This window comes from Panthera pardus, unplaced genomic scaffold (assembly GCF_024362965.1).
Source record: "Panthera pardus isolate Hobbes unplaced genomic scaffold, ASM2436296v1 HiC_scaffold_25, whole genome shotgun sequence".
Classification (NCBI taxonomy): domain Eukaryota; kingdom Metazoa; phylum Chordata; class Mammalia; order Carnivora; family Felidae; genus Panthera; species Panthera pardus.
Window position 1 is genome coordinate 44,942,159 of NW_026526821.1, and position 17,791 is coordinate 44,959,949.

The window sequence follows — 17,791 nt, forward strand, 5'->3', positions numbered from 1 at the left end:
AATGTTCCTCCTCACCAAGTAGACCTCAGGACTCCATAGTCAGAATCCATCTGATACCCAGCAGCTGGGGTGACACTGGTGCAGTGACTGAAGCAGTGAGGCTGAACACACGTTTGTCTTTTACCCTGACAGTCCTACATTCTCCCTTCAAACACTAGCTTATTTTCAAGATAAAATTTAGTAATACACAGACTAGCTTTTTTATTCCTTTGGGTGAAATTTTTGCAAATTTAATAGGTTTACCCAATTAAACAAGTAAATAAATTTGCCAATTGCCTTTACCGGTGACAAAATATTCTTGAAGATAACAATTCTAGTCAGATAGCTCAGGCACTGAACAAAACAAAAAGCAGGCTTGAGAAATCAGGCCAGATTAAAGAAAATAAGATCAATTAAGGCACATATTATTTGCTTGAGGATATGAGCAATGTGTCCGCAAATATGTTACCATCTCTGCTTTTTCTTTTTTAGAATTATAGTTGGTTATCTACCTTGTTTCTCACATGTTCTAAACCAAGAGTAAATCACATGCATCAGGTTTTACAGTAGCTACTTTCTATAATAGCATACTAGAAATTGTGGTATTCTAGGCAGACGTGATTGCCTTGTCCAGTAAGGTTGGGGAACATGCCAGCATTGCTACTGGGGATTCAAAAGGTATAGTAGTATTTACAAGGCTCTGGGAAGCTGAACTACAAAAAGATTTGATTAATAAGACCTAACCCTTAATCTAGGATTTCCCAAACTTATTGGAGCAGGGGACACTTTTTCACAGCACGTTTTACTGTTCCTTAAGCCAATACAGAGCTCAACCAGTTTGGGAAAACAGATTACAGTTTAACTGAAATCTGACTAAAACGTTCTTGGTAAAGAGCCCTTGTTCAGAAATACACGAACTATAAATTATTTCCCAACTAGTGTTTTCAAAAGTAGGTAGCAAAAATGGCCACTGTTAAGAAGCTAAGGGTGTTTAGATGTTAAATTCAAGCACATTCAATTCTACAAGGACAGAAGGAAGGGATTTAGGAAAGTGGCTTGGAATGAACACTTAACATTCACTATGTACTAGGTATATTCCTTTTCTAATTTAATCTTCAAAATGAGTAGCAGAAGCTCATTTTATGAGTAAAGAAACTAAAAATAAAGGTTCAGTTATTTATCACTAAGTGGCAGAGCTGGGAATGGAACTCAAGTCTGTGTAACTCTGAAGACAGGAAAAAGTTACAGGTTTCAGATGAGTGCATGAAATATATTTATGAAGACAAGCATGAAAAAACCATACAAGTTACTGTAGAACATAACTTAAAAACTAGAAAAAGACTTTCAAAAGTCTGCAGGTCCATCTAAAATAGATGCTAAGCATTACCTCAATTAGATTTCCTAATGCATGATGTAGACAAATGTTTGGACTGATAAATCCAGCAGTTACAAAAATTACTTGCAACCCCTAAGCCAAAAGCATTTTAAAAATTATTCAAAAAGTAGCTATCAAAGATTCCAATCAATTCATTACTGGTAAAATATACAAAAACTTACAGGAGTCACAACAGTTCCAAACTATTAATTTATAAAAATAGTAACACACTTCTCAATATGAACAAGAACATCAGGATTCACTCTCATCAATGTCCTTATCTGGGTCTTGCTCAGCAGCCTCCTTTTCCTGTTGCTGTTTCTTCCAAAGTTTGGCCATGGCCAGGAGCTTGAGGTTGGGTTGGTTGGCAGCATCTTCGGGAAAGATGTAATCATAATACTCTTCCCAGCCTGCATCAGACTACAGACAAAAAGTAAAACAATGAAAAGATAAGCCAACACATGGCTGAAATACTCAACTGCAGTTACTTTAAAGTGGAGAATTTTCACTGCCAAACCCAGAGTTCAAATTCATCTCATGTTCATCTTATGAAACAACATCAAAGCCCATCACAGCAAGAACAAGGGCTGGGCCTGCAAGATCGGGAGTGAACGAGTAGCTGTGGGGTTGGTATTGCCACAAGGGGAGCTCGTGGAGAGCTAAAAACCAGTGGAAGAAGAGCCTAAAAATCAAAGCACAGCTCCTCTGTAGTCAATCAAGAAGATACTCTGTGTCTCCTCCTCCATCTTTCAGTCTTCTAAGATTTTAAATTTTTAAAGACTTACTTCATGTTTACCTGGTAGTGAGAGCTATAAATCTGTGCACTATTCCGACTCCCTGTCCTTACTGCCCATCTCCAGTCAGTCACTGATTTGGCTTCCTAAAGGTCACTGTAGTTCCAGCCTGTACCATCACTTGCTTACAACAGCCTCCCGACAGATTTCCTCTAATCTAAGCTCCTCGAGTATGCCTGCGGGAGATGCCAACTACTGGGGCATGTCATTTTGTGCAAAAGCGTCTGCGTACAGCTTACAAAGCCTCTGGATTAGGTCCGACTTAGAAGTTGAATTTCATTTCCCTCCACTCTGACCTCCTGCTTAATGTTCCAGAAATACCACACTACATGCAGTTCCTGGAATCAACCACCTCCAAGAGGACTTTGCCAACTGTCTCCTATTCTCTAGCCTTGGGTGGACCATACACCCTGCTCTCTGCTTCCATGGTAGCCAGACTGCAACTGTCTTCTACTCCAGGCTGTCTCTTCCCATGGTCACATTGTAAATGGTACATAAAAGTACATTCAAAGTCAGATGCATTTTCGCTCATCTGACATGAGATGACCAGCTCCGAGGGCTCAGTTCTTACCCCATCATCAGCCTGGACCTTTCTTCTTTTCTTGACTTTCTCTGGCATGAGTTTGTCTACTCTCTCCTTATCTGATACTGTTCCAAATTCATCTTCAAAGCTTCGCCATGATTCTAGCAACATAAGTCTCTCTTCCTTTTCTTCGCAGTTTCTCATGGTTTTGTTAGCCTCTTCATAAATTTGTCTGCATTTAGCCAAACTTCCTTCTTTCCCTGAAGACAGCTCAAACTGGGCAAAGCTGATCCATACCTTATGAAAAATTATTATAGAACCAAATTAATAACCATGTCACCCAGAAAACATTCATGTAGTAACAATAACATGAATCTCTAGTTAATGATATCTGAACATACTAATAGTATTCCAAAGAACACACTGATTATATGTTTCAATAATGCTGAAGCAGTCTGCTTCTATATCCAAGTAAGTTTGAAAGAGTCTTAAAATCCTGAAAAGAGCTGAACTTTTTATTAAATCCTGTGATACTGAAGTTATTCCCATGCAGTATAAATACTGACTTGGTATAAGCTTTATATTGCAAAGTCCTCTGAGACTCACGGGCACCTTCTAAAAGCAAGGAAATCATTAAAAACAAAACCAAAACAGAACACTTAAAACACAGAAATAAAATATCTCCTTCAGGACTGCTAATTTAAGCAAAATCAAAGATCATTGACAGAGTGCAGGATACCTTGACATGCTGTGTTCGCTGAAGCAATCGTCGGTAAAGATTTCGTGTTCTCTCAGTTTCTTCCTGCTCAATTTCAAAGTCAATATATGATTTCCAAAGCACCTAATAAAGAGAACTTAGTCAGTCTTGACATTTAAAGAGCAACTTGTCCCTAGCCAAAGCTGAGCTTAACTGCCACTCCAACCTAGGACATCCAGAAACCCAGGATTTCTATGAACAATTAAAGACTAGGCAGCATGTGCACACAATAAAAATACTGGCATTTACAAGCTGGCCAAAATTTGGCTACAATTCTACATTATGAGATAAAAGGCTTTGGATTCATTTGTGGATTCTCTTTCAGAGTTTTTCAAATGCTGGACTTACCACAAGAAGCTCAGAGACTTGCCAAGTCTCCCAGACATTGCCAAGATCCTGTCACATACAACTGACGTTGCCAGGGACATGCCTAGGCCAGGATATACTGTTCTTACGTCCACTGTAAATTCCTTCATATATCTGAATTCACTTCAACAACTATTCAGTAAGCAGCAGCCCACCTGCTAGGTACGGCCTGTCAGGGAACAAGGATGTAGTCACATGTGGCCTGGATGCCTGGGAGCTGAGGCCAACCGATGGAACCAATAACACATAAGGCCCTGACCTAGTGCGGCTGGTGGAGCCCAAGCCATAAAATGCAGAGTCACATTAGGGCAAGACTAATAAAAGGGCTGGGTGATTTCAGTGGCTCCTGGGAGATTCACAGGGTGCTAGCTGTGGTTTGGCGCCACCTCGTGGCTCAAGTTTAAATACGGAAGGGATGATTTCAGGTCCTGGGGCAGGCCAGGACAGTGGCAGTAGTAATTCCAGGAATATCCTGCTTTACATACAGCTTCTTTTGCTGGCCCGATCTGGGCAAAACTGTGCTAGGAGAATCTGGGGATGTGCAGTCTCAACTTCCAGTTCTCCAGATGGGGCTGCCTGCTGCCTGTTTCCATCCCTTTAGTTAGCTTTCTGTTTGAGGAAAGGAGGCAGAGAGCCAGTCACAAACCCTATTATATCCCAACTCATCCTGGTGTCACAATGGGGTTCTGGGCCCTGGTATCCTACTTGAGGGTCCCCTCACCCCCATCCTTCTTCTGCTATCTCCCACACAGGAAGAACTAATCTGAGCAGACAAGACTACAAGTAAATTTACCTTTATAATGTGAAATGCACACACATTTAGATGGTTATCTAAAGCAATGCTGGAGAAGTATCTAAAACAAGATTATATTCAACTCGAGATCCTCACCTCCGGCATGTCTAAGCGTGGCTGACTGATGGCTAACTCATAGATTGCCCGGGCTCTCTCAATATCACCAAGGATTGTCTCTAACTCTGCAAACTTAATCCAAGAGGTACAATTTTCAGGTCCAAATTCCAAGAACTTCTCATAAAGCTTCCGGCATCTGTCAAATTCTCGAAGCTGCAGCTCCAATTCTATGTAACCTTTAAATAACTTGTTCTTTGGGCATTTGCCTATGGAAGTTCCCTGGAAAACAAAATGACCAAATCACTGGGATATGTGGGTTCAATCTGTGCACAGACATCACCAACCTATCCCAACAACTGTTCTCTGTTGCAGAAGAACATGACAAGCCACTCTTTCCCTCTGTGGTATCACAATGTCCACACTGGTTCTTGACAGAAGGCCAATGGAAACCCTCTACTTCCCCCACCAGTCAAGAGGGCCTATGCCCATTGGGGCCTGTTCAGCAAGAGAGTGTTTCAGAACTGTCTACATAAGTACTCTGGATTTTACTTAGTATCTCAGGAGCATGTAGGGAATATGGACGTCAAATGGATAAAACGTCCCATAAATGAAGTGGTAATCATAGAATGAAATCTGCCTTGCTGCCCACAGCCAGGGCAAGAGTGGCTAGTAGAAGGATAACTGCATTTATACACAGTATTTAATCCTATCAAGACACTTCAGAATAACTGTTAAGAGGAAGGTGCATGTAACACCCCTGAATTTTGCACATCAGTCTATTAAAGAGCTGATTTAAGACCTAATGTGAACTAAGATCAGATCTTTCCAGTCTGAGTAAAAAACTGGGAGCTACAGATAAAGCTTCCAATATTAATTTACATTTTCACCCAATCCTTCTTCAAAGGCCATGCATTTTCTGACATGTCTCAGGCTATAAAGGCAGAACAATTCTGTGGCATTCTTAGTAGGAACTGTCCAACTTGTAGGCACTAAAATTTAATTTTCTTCTCATAGAAGTCAATGATGCATCTCGATCCTTTCTTTACTCACCAAAGCTCTTCTGGCAAATGGTAAATTTTTCTGTCTTATTTCAAATTGTGCATATAGTAACCACATCTTGGCAAATGTGAACTAGAAAACAAAAGCACAAAACACCTAAGAGAGTCATTTCAATGACACTGAAGTATGTTAAAAATTTAATAAAAGGCCACATGCGATTAGATTTCCCTACATATTCAGAGCGAAGACAGACGTGTTTTCTTGTTTTTAAGCAAATAGGATGTTTATTTCATAAAAGTTACAAACAGGAATCCAGGTACTTTATTGCACTGCATGGTCCTGCAGCCCCTGCTGTTTTGTGCGTATGCTGGTGAGCAGAGAGAACACACCACCTCTATTCTAGAAGGTAACTCGGCCAACATCTCTACTTGTTTCTCATGCTGGGAAGTAGGGCAGAGATAACGTCTCAACCGTTTCCAAAACATGCACGAGGTGTTCACCCAGGCACGCATGTGTCCACTCGGATGCCAACAAACACCTGTTTGTTGTTTCCTGCACGTGCTGTGTGCTCTCTGGATGTGCATCTTCCTCCATCCTCCTATGAATTTCTACATTATCTGTATTATTCATCACTTAACACAGGCTGTCCTCTCAACTAGACTGTAAGGTGTTTTCTGAGGCAAGGAGCATACCCAGTTCTCACTTGAGCCTAGCACAGCAAACTATTCAAACAGTAAGTATTACTCGCGAGAAACAGAAGTAGGATTTCGACAGTTTGGAATAGAACACTTAAAGCAAACATACCTTTTTATGAGGGATTAATTCCAAAGAAGCTTGATATACCTGTCTCGTCCTCTCGGGATCCTGTATTAGGATAAGAAATTTTCACAAAATATTGAAGTCTGTTACTAATACTTTCTACTGATATTAGTAAAAATGTATACCCCCAACACTGAATATGTTTTTGCAAGTTGCTATTTTCAAACTCTGATTTAATCATTTATGATCAAAAGCGAACTACCTTTAGCCATCAAACTTTGGTTAAAGAATCACCAACAATATAGCCATCAAACTCTGAGGCTTCTCTGTAGAAAGGCTTTTCGCCTGAGAGCACAAAGAAACAAAGATGTTTTATAGTCTCCACAGTAGAAAGCTAGTCTTTCCCAATTAACTTACACAACTGATTTCTGAAAATCCCACTTGATCTTTACTAAAAACAAAGATGTGCAATCTAGCTGTGATCCCTACTGATGAGACAATACAGGGTATGATATGAAATTAAGCTAAGGACTGGTTCATTGTTCCCTTTCAAGTCCAAGTACTAATCTTCTTGTGCCTCAGGTTTAAAACACAAAATACGACGGAACAACAACAACAAAAACCTTACCTGTGCCCACAACAGGTATACAGAGTTTTAAAAGGTTACAGGGAGAATACGTAACTGTATGGCTGAGAACCTAAAACTAAATTCCTGTTTCTGGGACTGTACGTATCAGTTACCACCCATGGTGGCTGAGCTGTGGCCAAGCTGTACGCGCAGGGCTGAGACAGCCATCAACAGCTGATGTGGGATTCCGTTTTTTACCTTTGCCTCCAATTCCTCATAGAGCGCATAGTTGACCCACAGATAGATGTAGCGCTTCCAGTGCCGCTTCTCTTGAATGGGTGGCACATTGGCAATGGCTCTTTCATACACTTCTCGAACAGTTTCTGCTTCGGCATCACTTTCCACCAAGCGCAAGTAGTCAAACCACGCATCGTAATTGTGTGGATTAGCCTAGAAAGATGCCAAGTTTAATGAATAAAAATCAAACCAAGAGCTACACTTGCTGGACTCCATGAGGGTAAAAGACACTAGATTGCCTTCTTATATTTTAGCAACTGTTTTTCTAGATTCCTCATCCTATCTCATTAAAACAAACAAACAAAAATGACTGAGATTTTATAAATAGAAAAGAAAAAGGAATATAGAGGAGAGATTAGCCAGGTGTCTCAGAGCAAGGTTGCTTTCATATACAAACACCAGCCCCAAGATAAGTACTCAATAATTAGATGCCTATTATAAATGTTTTTGTTCACACATGTGACTGCATATCATTATGTCTAGATTTAAAATTACAGGGGAATTAAAGTTTATTTATTTATTTTGAGACAGAGTGAGCATGAGTGAGGGAGGGGCAGAGAGAAGAGAGACAGAATCCCAAGCAGGCTCTGAGCTCTCAGTGAGGAGCCCGAGGAGGGCTCGATGCCATGAATTGTGAGATCATGACCTGAGCTGAAACCTGGAGTTGGACGCTTAACTGAGCCACCCAGGTGTCCCAAAATTACAGTGGAATTATAACCATGGTCACAATTGTGACACCTGCTCTTTTCAGTTAATAATCATTTATCTTGAACATATCTTGCTGACCTCATTTAACACCAGATTCAGCCTTTTGTTTGGCCATATCCTAATTAATTTGACTAAGCAAAATATTTTAGATATACAGCAGACGGGTAAAGGAAAATGCTACGATCTTGAATTCAAATCAAAACAGTACATTACATGTGAAGAGATGAGAATGGAACTTTATCTATCTACATTTTTTGTTCAAGCAGTTAAGCTAAAAGGGAGTGTACAAAAACTCAAATCTCTGAGTTTGGCTAAATCTCTAAGTCTTCCTTCTTCAGAAAGGAGTTCAAATGGATTCCCAATTTTAATGTTTATTTAATTTGAATGAGAGAGAGAAAGAGAAAGAGGGAGAGAGAGAGGGAGGGAAGGAGAGAGAGAGGGAGGGAAGGAGAGAGAGAGGGAGGGAGGGAGAGAGGGAGGGAGGGAGAGAGGGAGGGAGGGAGAGAGGGAGGGAGGGAGAGGAGAGAGAGAGAGAGAGGGAGGGAGGGAGGGAGGGAGAGAGAGAGGGAGGGAGGGAGGGAGGGAGAGAGAGAGGGAGGGAGGGAGGGAGAGAAAGAGGGAGGGAGGGAGAGAGAGAGAGGGAGGGAGGGAGGGAGAGAGAGAGGGAGGGAGGGAGAGAGAGAGGGAGGGAAGGAGAGAGAGAGAGGAGAAAGGGAGTCAGAGTGTGAGTAGGCGAGGGGACAGAGAGAAGGAGACACAGAATCCAAAGTAGGCTCCAGGCTCCAAGCTGTCAGCACAGAGCCTGGCACAGGGCTCGAACAAACCCACGAACTATGAGATCATGACCTGAGCTGACGTCAGATGCTTAACCAACTGAGCCACCCAGACTCCCCAAATGGATTCTCAATTTCTGCTCAGGTTCTATAGTGCACAACCAGCAATCAACATGTGAGTGGCAGAGCAAACCTGAGTTGTGCTTGCTGGCCTTTTCCATCAGTCCTGCTTATTCCTACTGAAAGAGCTGCCAATTACTGGGGACACATCACCAAGGGCATGATTCCTGGAAGCTCTCCCTCGCTAGCCCTCGCTTTACTGTAGCTGCTATAGTTACCCACATAGTTCAGCGTCCACGCCAGCACTCACCTTCACCTCTTCCTCATACTGGAATCTTCGTTTGCTCACAATGATGTCTTCAATACCCCGCCTATCACCAAATTTCTTCTCGAAGATGGTATAATTTTTAAAGAGTTCTTGGGCCTCCTGCTTTGAAATCCTATCCAGGGCATACTTGTAGATGACCCGTACCCTTTCAAACTAAAAGCAGACAGGATGATTATTTCTACAACACAGTATCCTCACTTTACTCACAACATGGAAAGTAATTATGACAGAATACATTACTTGGTGGATTCTGAGGTCTCCAAGTGTCCAAAATAAAGACTTTTCTTCTCCCTCTTGTTGAGAGTATTCATTTCAGTCAGGACAGACTGGCACCCTCCTTTGAGCTCCATATTTAATACTGTCTACCTAAGGTTGTCGGTTGGATGTCAGCGTGCATCTCAGAATAAACAGGTCCAAAACTGACCTCCCGTTTCTCAAACCAAACCTGGATACCTCTGTCTTCCCAGTCCTGGTAAGCAACACCTACGGTCATGCACTTGCTCAAGCCCCAAACCTCCTGGGTCCTCCTTGATTCTTCTCCTTTCCTCATTCCCCACATTCACTACTTCAACGAGCCCTGCCACATCTGCCTCTGCAACAGAGCCCTTCGCTTCCTCCCTACACCCAAGCCATCTGCATTTCTTCCCTGGACCACTTCAAATGCCTCCTCACTTCCCCTTCTGCCACCTTCTTCCCAATATGATCTCCACAAATAAGCTAGAGACTTTCCTTCGAATATAAATCCTGTCCTACCACTCTTCTGCTTAACACCCTTCACACTTCCCACTGGCCCTGGGACAGGATCTGAAGTCCTTATCACGATAAGTGTTAAGACCCTGCATTTGGACCTCAGTGCATCTCACTCGATTGTAGTATTTAAGTTACTTTAAAGGATTATTTCCATATATAAGAATAGAACTGACTTATTTGTGGGGCAATCTTTGTTTTCATTTCAACTTCTGTTCTCTAAGCGCTCTGGGCTTTTGTTTTCCAGGTTTATTACCTGTAGAGCCCTTTAGTGTGGAGACCAAATGACGAATTCTCAGTTTACACATAATATTCTTATCATAGATACAAAAGCTTAATTTTCAAGCAAAGCACAACACAATTAGGACAGTTTAATACGATTTATAATCACTTGGCTCCCAATCTGCAGCTAAGCCACAAACATATATTGTTTTCTTTTAGAGATTTGAAAACATTTTTTCCAAGGGTAAGATGGATGTGAACTCAGCGTGCACAATAAGTCATCTTTCCTAGGCTGTTATGCAATGTAATTGAGTTCTTCAAGTGTACTTACTTCTTTCTGATTTTCTTCAAATTTGGCAAAGGCAACATAAAGGTGTTCATCCATATGTTCATCTCCAAAGAATTCAACGGCTCTCTCGTACACTTTCCGTGCATGGGCAAAATAACCATGTTTTTCTTCAAAGCGGGCATACTTGATCCAATTCTTAACATCAGGGTGCACGAGAACAAGTTCAGGGGACTTAAGGAAATACCACGCAAGACAATGAGGCTTAAAAAAAAAAAAAACCACCAAACCCAAACCCCCAACAATGCTAACTACAATGATAGGGTTGATAAAACATGGGCAAAGGCAAAGAAACACTAATCTGTAACCTCTAGGAGTGGGCCGTGTCTTGTTCACCCGACTTCCTCTAGTGCTGATTCAGTACTTCAGTAATGGGTACAAGTGAGTGTGGAGAAGTGAAAAACCTGAAGCCTGTTTATCAATGCCATCCTGAATAAGTCATTAAATTGTCCAAGACTTAAGCATTATCATCTGTAAATAGAGAAAAAGACCACCAACCAACCTCACTAGATGACTGTTGGCCTTAAAGGAGGAAATGGGTATAAAGCTCTTAGCAGATTTGGACCAAAAGAATGTGCTCAATGAATGGCACCTACTGTATTATATACTCAGTAATGTTAATGTTTGAATTAATGATTAAGAAAAAAAAAGCACAAAAACAAAACTGCTAACTAGAGTCAGAAGAGAAAGGTTTTGCTTTATTTTTTAACTGAAATGTAGTTGACATTAAAAAAGTTTTGAATTACCATTTTATTTAATAGGATGTATCTATTTTTCTTCTACCTTGCTTGAGGAAATCGTGACTTCCAAAGTAGTAACACCTTCAAATGTGACAATGATGTTAAGAGCAAAGGCTCAGAAGCTGCGGCTGGGCTCTGAGCCCACCTCTACCACCACCTGCGAGACCCTGACCTCGCTGCTTAGCCACTTCTGCCTGGATTTCCCATCCTGCACACTCAAGTAGATCCTGTGCTCAGGGCTGTCCTGAGGACTGAATGGTGATATTTGTAAAGTGCTTCCAGCAAGGCCTGGCACATAACAAGTGTCATAAAAGCTTCCGTTAAACTGATGATATTAAAATGTGCAGAGGTAATGGAGACCTTAAAATTACATATTAAAGTTGATTTTTGTTTATCCTGGTATTTATATTCATCGAAGTCACACTTACCACTTAATTTACAAATACCAAATCACTGTTCCTAAGCAAAATATGTACACGGGCGCACATGCATGTACGTACCCACACACAAACCAGGCACATGCACACACGCTACCCACCACCCTATACAGATTATAATCTTAACCTGAAACACAGCTAATCTTGGCAGATTCTACTTCATTTTCATTCTTGTTTCAGAGAAAACAAGGTTCAGAAGTGTTAACTGACTCATCTGAGGCTGCCCCACTAACACATGCCAGAGAAGGGACTCGAACCCATCCCGCTGGCCCCGGAGCAGAGCTTCTTGCAATACACTCTGTTTCCCTCTGGTCTCCATCCTTTGGCGGGGCCTCCGGTAGTGCTGCTAATGACCAACACCCTAGAAAAACCTAGGAAAAAAACCCTGGAGAAACAGCACTGGCTACAGGAGCCAGAGCCTTGGTGTGTCACTTTCCACAAGGAACCACAGCATTAACGCCAAAATACAAACAAACCCAAAGTTTCACTGGAAAAAAGCTCAATTACCCAGACTACGAACTTTTATTCTGACTGTCCTGTGTCTCTAGAAAATATATATGTAGCTTACGAAGCTGGCTGAACTTGCATCTTTCATTCCCGGCCCACGTTAATGACCGTCCATGCGCCCACACCATGACCACATTAACGACTGTCCCTATGTCCAGACCGTGACTGCACCTCCATGGGACGAGTGGCACCCAGGACAGTAACGGCGCCACTCGGACTGGCTGGAAGGATATATCGCTCGTAAATGGTGCGGGCCCGATCCACCTCTTTGTATCGTAGCTCAAAGTTGATGTAGGAGTGCCAGGCTTGCTCCTCAGGCTGCCACTCCATCCAGCGCTCAAACACCTGCCGGGCACCAGCAATGTTCCCCAACATCTCTTCCATGTACGTGTACTTGTACCTTCAATAAAACCATCCCAAAATATGGGTCATCGTCAAAATGACTTAGGGAAAGAAAATAATCTCCAGCATTTGTAGTTTTAACTCTGTTAAATGTGAAGAAGACTTAGGCCTTTATGTTCCCCAACAGCTAAACCAAACATGTTTTCTTATCAAAATACAGATCTGCAAGGATGAACCATAGGAAAAAAAGGTAATTTTTTCTTAAAAAATTGCTTAGGTCAACAAGATATTTCTTACATATAAAAGATTACAACCCAAATTTTAGTTTTGATTACACAAGCTTTATACATTGTGATTATGACTACATACTACATACTACAAACATGAAAAAGCACTTACAGCATGTTTAAAGAAAAAGGACGTAAACTAAATATATACGATTACAACTACAGAAATAAAATAAATGCACAGAAAGGCAGAACTTTTCTAGCTTACAAAAAGCTGCTTCAGTAGATGAGAAACCTACCAGAACTGGTTGACTCGAGGCAGAGTTGTTATGGCCCGGTCCCAGATATTTCGGGCATGGTTGACCTGGCGATTCTTCATTTCCATTTCTGCGTATTTCAGCCAGAGTGTAATATTTCGGTAGTCTACATCTAAAGCACGTTCGTATATAGATCGAGCCCTTAAGAAGCCAGATTTGGAGAATGTCAAAGTAGCACACACAACATATGTGGCAACTATTTCAAACCACTTGTGGTGCCCTGCTATTTTATCAGGTGTCCACCATGAGCCAGGTTTTGGGCATATAAAAGTGAAAAGACAGGTTTTCAGGAAGCTACAGACTCTTAGAGAAAGACAGACATGAATGTAATTACAATACAATATAGTAAATGTTATAATCAAGCTTTACATCAGGAAGCAAAAGAGAATAAAAATATCTAGTGCAAAAGGCTAAATAATAGGTAACGCCAGAGTTGAGAAGTTGAGGAAAGCTCCAGAAGCCAAGGTAGGCGAGGAGGGGTGCTCGTTCCAGGCAGAGAGAAGAGCCTAGTGTAGGGCAAAGAGACACTGTGTCCTCAGGAGTGGCGAGTACACAGGCACGGCGGGGGCAGTGGGTGTGCCATGCCGGGAGAGTGCAGAAAGGCTGGGCAATAGGAAGAGCCAGGTGGTGACTTGTATTTTGTTGCCCAGCAGTTTTTGAAGGAACGATTTTTATTTAAAAGAATCCGAATACAGAGAAAGCAGAAGAAACTGCATTTCTCTGACTGTAGAGTGTGTGCTGGTGGTGACACCCACCTACAGCATCTCCTCTGTGGTCCCCCCACGACTCTCCTACCATAGTGCCTCTGAGGCCCCTCAAAGGACCCCAGGGTTCCACGGAACAATTTAGAAAATTACTACCAGAGGTACACTCTTTTTCACTCATGCTTTACCTTTTCCTGTTTCTTTTCTGTCTCTTAACTTACATCTTTATATATGAAACTATACACTCAGTAATTTTACCTTTGAATCTCCTTTAGACTCTCTTCCCATTGTGCATATTTTATCCAGTTACTAATCACAGTTCTGTTTTTTCTTATGTTATCTTCAAAAGTCTAGAGGAAGGGATAAAAGGGCAAATTGAAGGGAAAAATAAGTAAAAATGACATCTTCATTTGTCCATTAATTCTGTTCTTTTTTAAAAATGCTTATTTATTTGTTTGAGAGAGAGAAAGAAGGGGGGCAGAGAGAAAATCCCAAGCAGGCTCCATGCTGTCAACACAGAGCCTGACATGGGGCTTGATCCCACAAACTGTGAGATCATGACGTGAGCCGAAATCAAGAGCCTGACGCTTAACCAACTGAGCCACCCAGGCAACTCCATTAATTCTGTTCTAAAAAGATTTATTCATTTTGTTGTTATTTAGGAGAAATTACATCCTGGAATCCTTGGGAAATAAGAAACTCATAATGCAGGTTATAATCTTAAGTGTTTCTTTAAAGTCTTACATGCAAACAAAGAGAAAAACTTTAGATGTACAGAATTATTAGCAAAGTTGTTGATATCTTCTCTTATTACTGATAATAACTAACTGATCCTTTAATATACTCTATACTTGTTCCTAGTATAAAAATGTTTTTGACTATTTCACTCCTCTCAGTAACATCTCCAAATTTCATACATCACTCTTTAAACATCACTAATAAGTAAATACAACAGGGTTAGTGGTTTAAAACTACTCTCTAGAGTGAGGATTCTAGGGTAAGGAGGTCAGATCCCCAAGTCTTTTCATGGCTCTTTCCCAGGTCTTAAATCCTACTGCAGAAAGTGGTAGAGTACACAACGCGGCCTTGGTTAAGTCCAGCCCCTTACAGCTGTCACATGTTTCACTTGTTAAACTACCACCTCTTTGGTTAAACTACCAAAAATTATGTCTCTGGTGGATTTAATTTCTTTCTACTTTTAAAGATAATTCATGGTATATTTTATAAAGTTAAGCAAAATGCAATTATCTGGTAACCAGAAGTCACACTACTCATGGGGCTAGAAACGATAAACTATTCTTATGCTATTGCCTCTCTAACCAATGAGGAACTCTGCAAACTCTGACAATGTTATTAACAGACTGGAAGGTATCACCTTGACTGACCTTCCTTTTCCTTAGTTTGTAATCATTTAACTCTTCTTCATCTGTGATCTTCTGTTGAGGTGGAGGCGGAAGAAGTTCAAGTTCTCTTTCTTTAGCTTCTCTTAAGAGTTGTTCGGCAGTTATCTGTACCTCAGCCGGGGCTTTGTTTTTCACCTTTTAAGACAGAAAACGTTTCCATTTTTTAATAGATGCTCATCACACAAGGTTAGGAAAACAGACATTTTTGGGGGTGTGAACTTTTTAAGTATTATTACCAGATGCTCTCTTCGTACAACATGTTTTCATTTCTCTATGAAAGTAAACACAATGTTTTCTTTCTTATGCATGGGATCTATTACAAAGCCACAGGTAAGTCTTAAGAGAAAAGATAGCAAGAATACCAAGTGTCCCCTTTTAGATTAGTATAATAATAAACTTTGAGGCTCCTTAGGTAAAATTCTCACTAGAGGTTTTATCAAGATGTGTGCCACATCTTATCTAGTGTTACAACCTCTATTTAAAAAATTTTTCTATTAATGCCCCAGGTGAACGATAATGTCTCAAGTTGCGTTTGGTTTTTCATGGCATTTCAAATCAAAGATAATATTCAGTAACTTCCCATCATTAGACTGTAAGTTTCTTGAGGTCTTAGAGCTGCCCAACACAACAGCCATGAGCTAATGCAGTGAGTCCAAACAGAGATGGGCTGTGAGGGTAAAATATAAACTGGATTTTGAAGACTTAGCATGAAAAAAAACAAAACTATCGAAATAAATTTTCCATATTGATTACATAATGAAACAGCAATATCTTGGAGATAATAGAGTTAAAGATAATACACAGTTAAATTAATGTCACCTGTTTTGGCTGTTTTTTTAATTTTTTAAAAATATTTATTTATTTTTGAGAGAGAGCGAGCGCGCGAGCAAGGGAGGAGCAGAGAGAGGGAGACACAGAATCTGAAGCAGGCTCTGAGCTGAGCTGTTAAGCACAGAGCCCAATGCGGGTCTTGAACTCATAGACCATGAGATCATGACCTGAGCTAAGTCGGATGCTTAATCAACTGAGCCACCCAGGTGCCCCTTAACTGTTTAGTGTAGCTGTAGGAAAAGTTAAATTACAAACGTACCTCACATTATATTTCTATTGGACCACTGGTGATGAATCAAATTTTATGGAATTGAATTATAAGACACATTAATTGTTTAATGCCACATGAGGAATCTCAAAATGATGCTAGCTCATATGTAATCACAGATAATGTGCTATGTGATTTATACACATTATCTCGGGGAATTGTCTAAATGAGTATGTAAAGGACAAGCTCAAGAGAGCCATCTGGGCTGGAGAAACAGACTAGAGTGAGGGCATCTACAAAGGCTCAGGACAAAGCCTGTCACGTATTAAGCACTAAGTATCAGCCACCCATGGAAATACCAGATAACATCAAATTTATTGTTTAATTAACTTAATGCCGCTACACAACGCATGCCCTCTGTTTCCTTCAACAATCAGCTGGGCTAACTCCTTGTCAGCCACCAAGTGTCAGCTTAAATATCACTTCCCCAGCAAAGTTTACTCTGCAGACCCCTCACACAACTATTCCATGGCATATTCTACGCTGCAGCAGAACATTTGGCAAGGCTGCAATTTTACACTAACTCGTGTCTTATTTGAGCACTGCTCGTCGCCCGCGTTAGATCATAGCTTCCCAGCTCCTAGCGCACTAATTTCTGCCAAATGACCCCACTCCTTCCCCAACAAAAACACCTCCCAGAACGAAGGCCACGACGGCTGGGGAATGCTCAGGAGTGACAAAAGTCTGTCCCCAACCACCGGCTGACCCCTCCTCCTTCCCCTCGGCCCGCACGGGGTAGGCCTGCTCCTGGCACCACACCCTCTCCCGCCGCAGGCCCCACGGAGGTTGGAACAGCCCCTCTCCCGGGCCTCCTCCCACAAAGCCCCTCGCGGTCGCCTACCTTGGCCACTTTGGGAATCCTCTGTTTCCCGGCTGCGGTGGAGGCCGCCATGGCTGCAGCAGCAGACCTCAGGCCAACCTGGACCCTCAAAATAGGCCCGAAGCTGGCCGGAACCCCAAAGCGTTCCGACAACAACCGGGATCCCGGAACAGGAAGCGGAACTAGCTGGTATGACCTTTGACTTCCCGCACGCGTCGTGACGCAGTTGTAACTTCGTTTCTGTGGTAACCAGGCTGAGCGTCCTTCTCTGAGCGCCGCATCGCAGAGTTGCAGGTGAGATGGGTAGCGCTGGCCACCCAGCGGGATCGGGATTCAGGGCGTCAGGGACGCACCCCAAATCAGTCTCCGAGACTGGGATGACTGTGCGAGGACGGGTGGGTCTGTCGAACCGTGGCGCCAGGGAAGGGGAATGGGAACAAAGCTCGGGTCCGGACGCTTGGGGGCGGAGGGAGAGAGGCCGGCCAGAAAACTACCATTCCCAGCATGCTAAGGGGTCGAGCTGCTGGGTTCCTAAGTAGCCCGGCGCCGCGTTGCCTTCTAGGCTTTGTAGTCTCTGAGGTCCAGTCCTCTTCCTTTCTGGACAGTTGTGCACAAATAAACTTTAAGGCTTGTAATAAAAAATAACTGAAGGTATTTTAAAACCAGGTAATAGAAAAAATTAAAATGAATCATCAGAGTACTGACAAATAAGCCATCCTTGTGGTCAGATAAACAGATGCTTAA

At 41.9% G+C, this 17,791-nt stretch overlaps 2 protein-coding genes across 4 annotated transcripts in view; one reads left to right on the forward strand and one right to left on the reverse strand.

Moving 5' to 3' along the window:
* Positions 1 to 1,550: 1,550 nt before the first annotated feature.
* On the reverse strand, positions 1,551 to 17,235 carry CRNKL1 (crooked neck pre-mRNA splicing factor 1). Its single transcript, XM_019462393.2, has 14 exons — positions 17,069 to 17,235; positions 15,111 to 15,263; positions 13,984 to 14,075; positions 13,004 to 13,162; positions 12,369 to 12,535; positions 10,437 to 10,615; positions 9,119 to 9,289; positions 7,229 to 7,420; positions 6,448 to 6,507; positions 5,695 to 5,775; positions 4,684 to 4,923; positions 3,411 to 3,512; positions 2,720 to 2,968; positions 1,551 to 1,774 (listed from the first exon to the last, which is right to left on the reverse strand). Exons 1-14 carry the CDS (start codon positions 17,117 to 17,119, stop codon positions 1,607 to 1,609), a joined length of 2,064 nt encoding a protein of 687 aa, XP_019317938.1. The 5' UTR covers positions 17,120 to 17,235; the 3' UTR covers positions 1,551 to 1,606.
* The window catches only part of CFAP61 (cilia and flagella associated protein 61), a 279,904-nt gene continuing 279,344 nt past the window's right edge, over positions 17,232 to 17,791 (forward strand). For all 3 annotated transcript variants that reach the window (XM_019462387.2, XM_019462391.2, XM_053890470.1), the window contains exon 1: positions 17,232 to 17,341. The gene's annotated coding sequence lies outside the window, so the exon portion shown is untranslated. The remainder of the gene's footprint in view (positions 17,342 to 17,791) is intronic.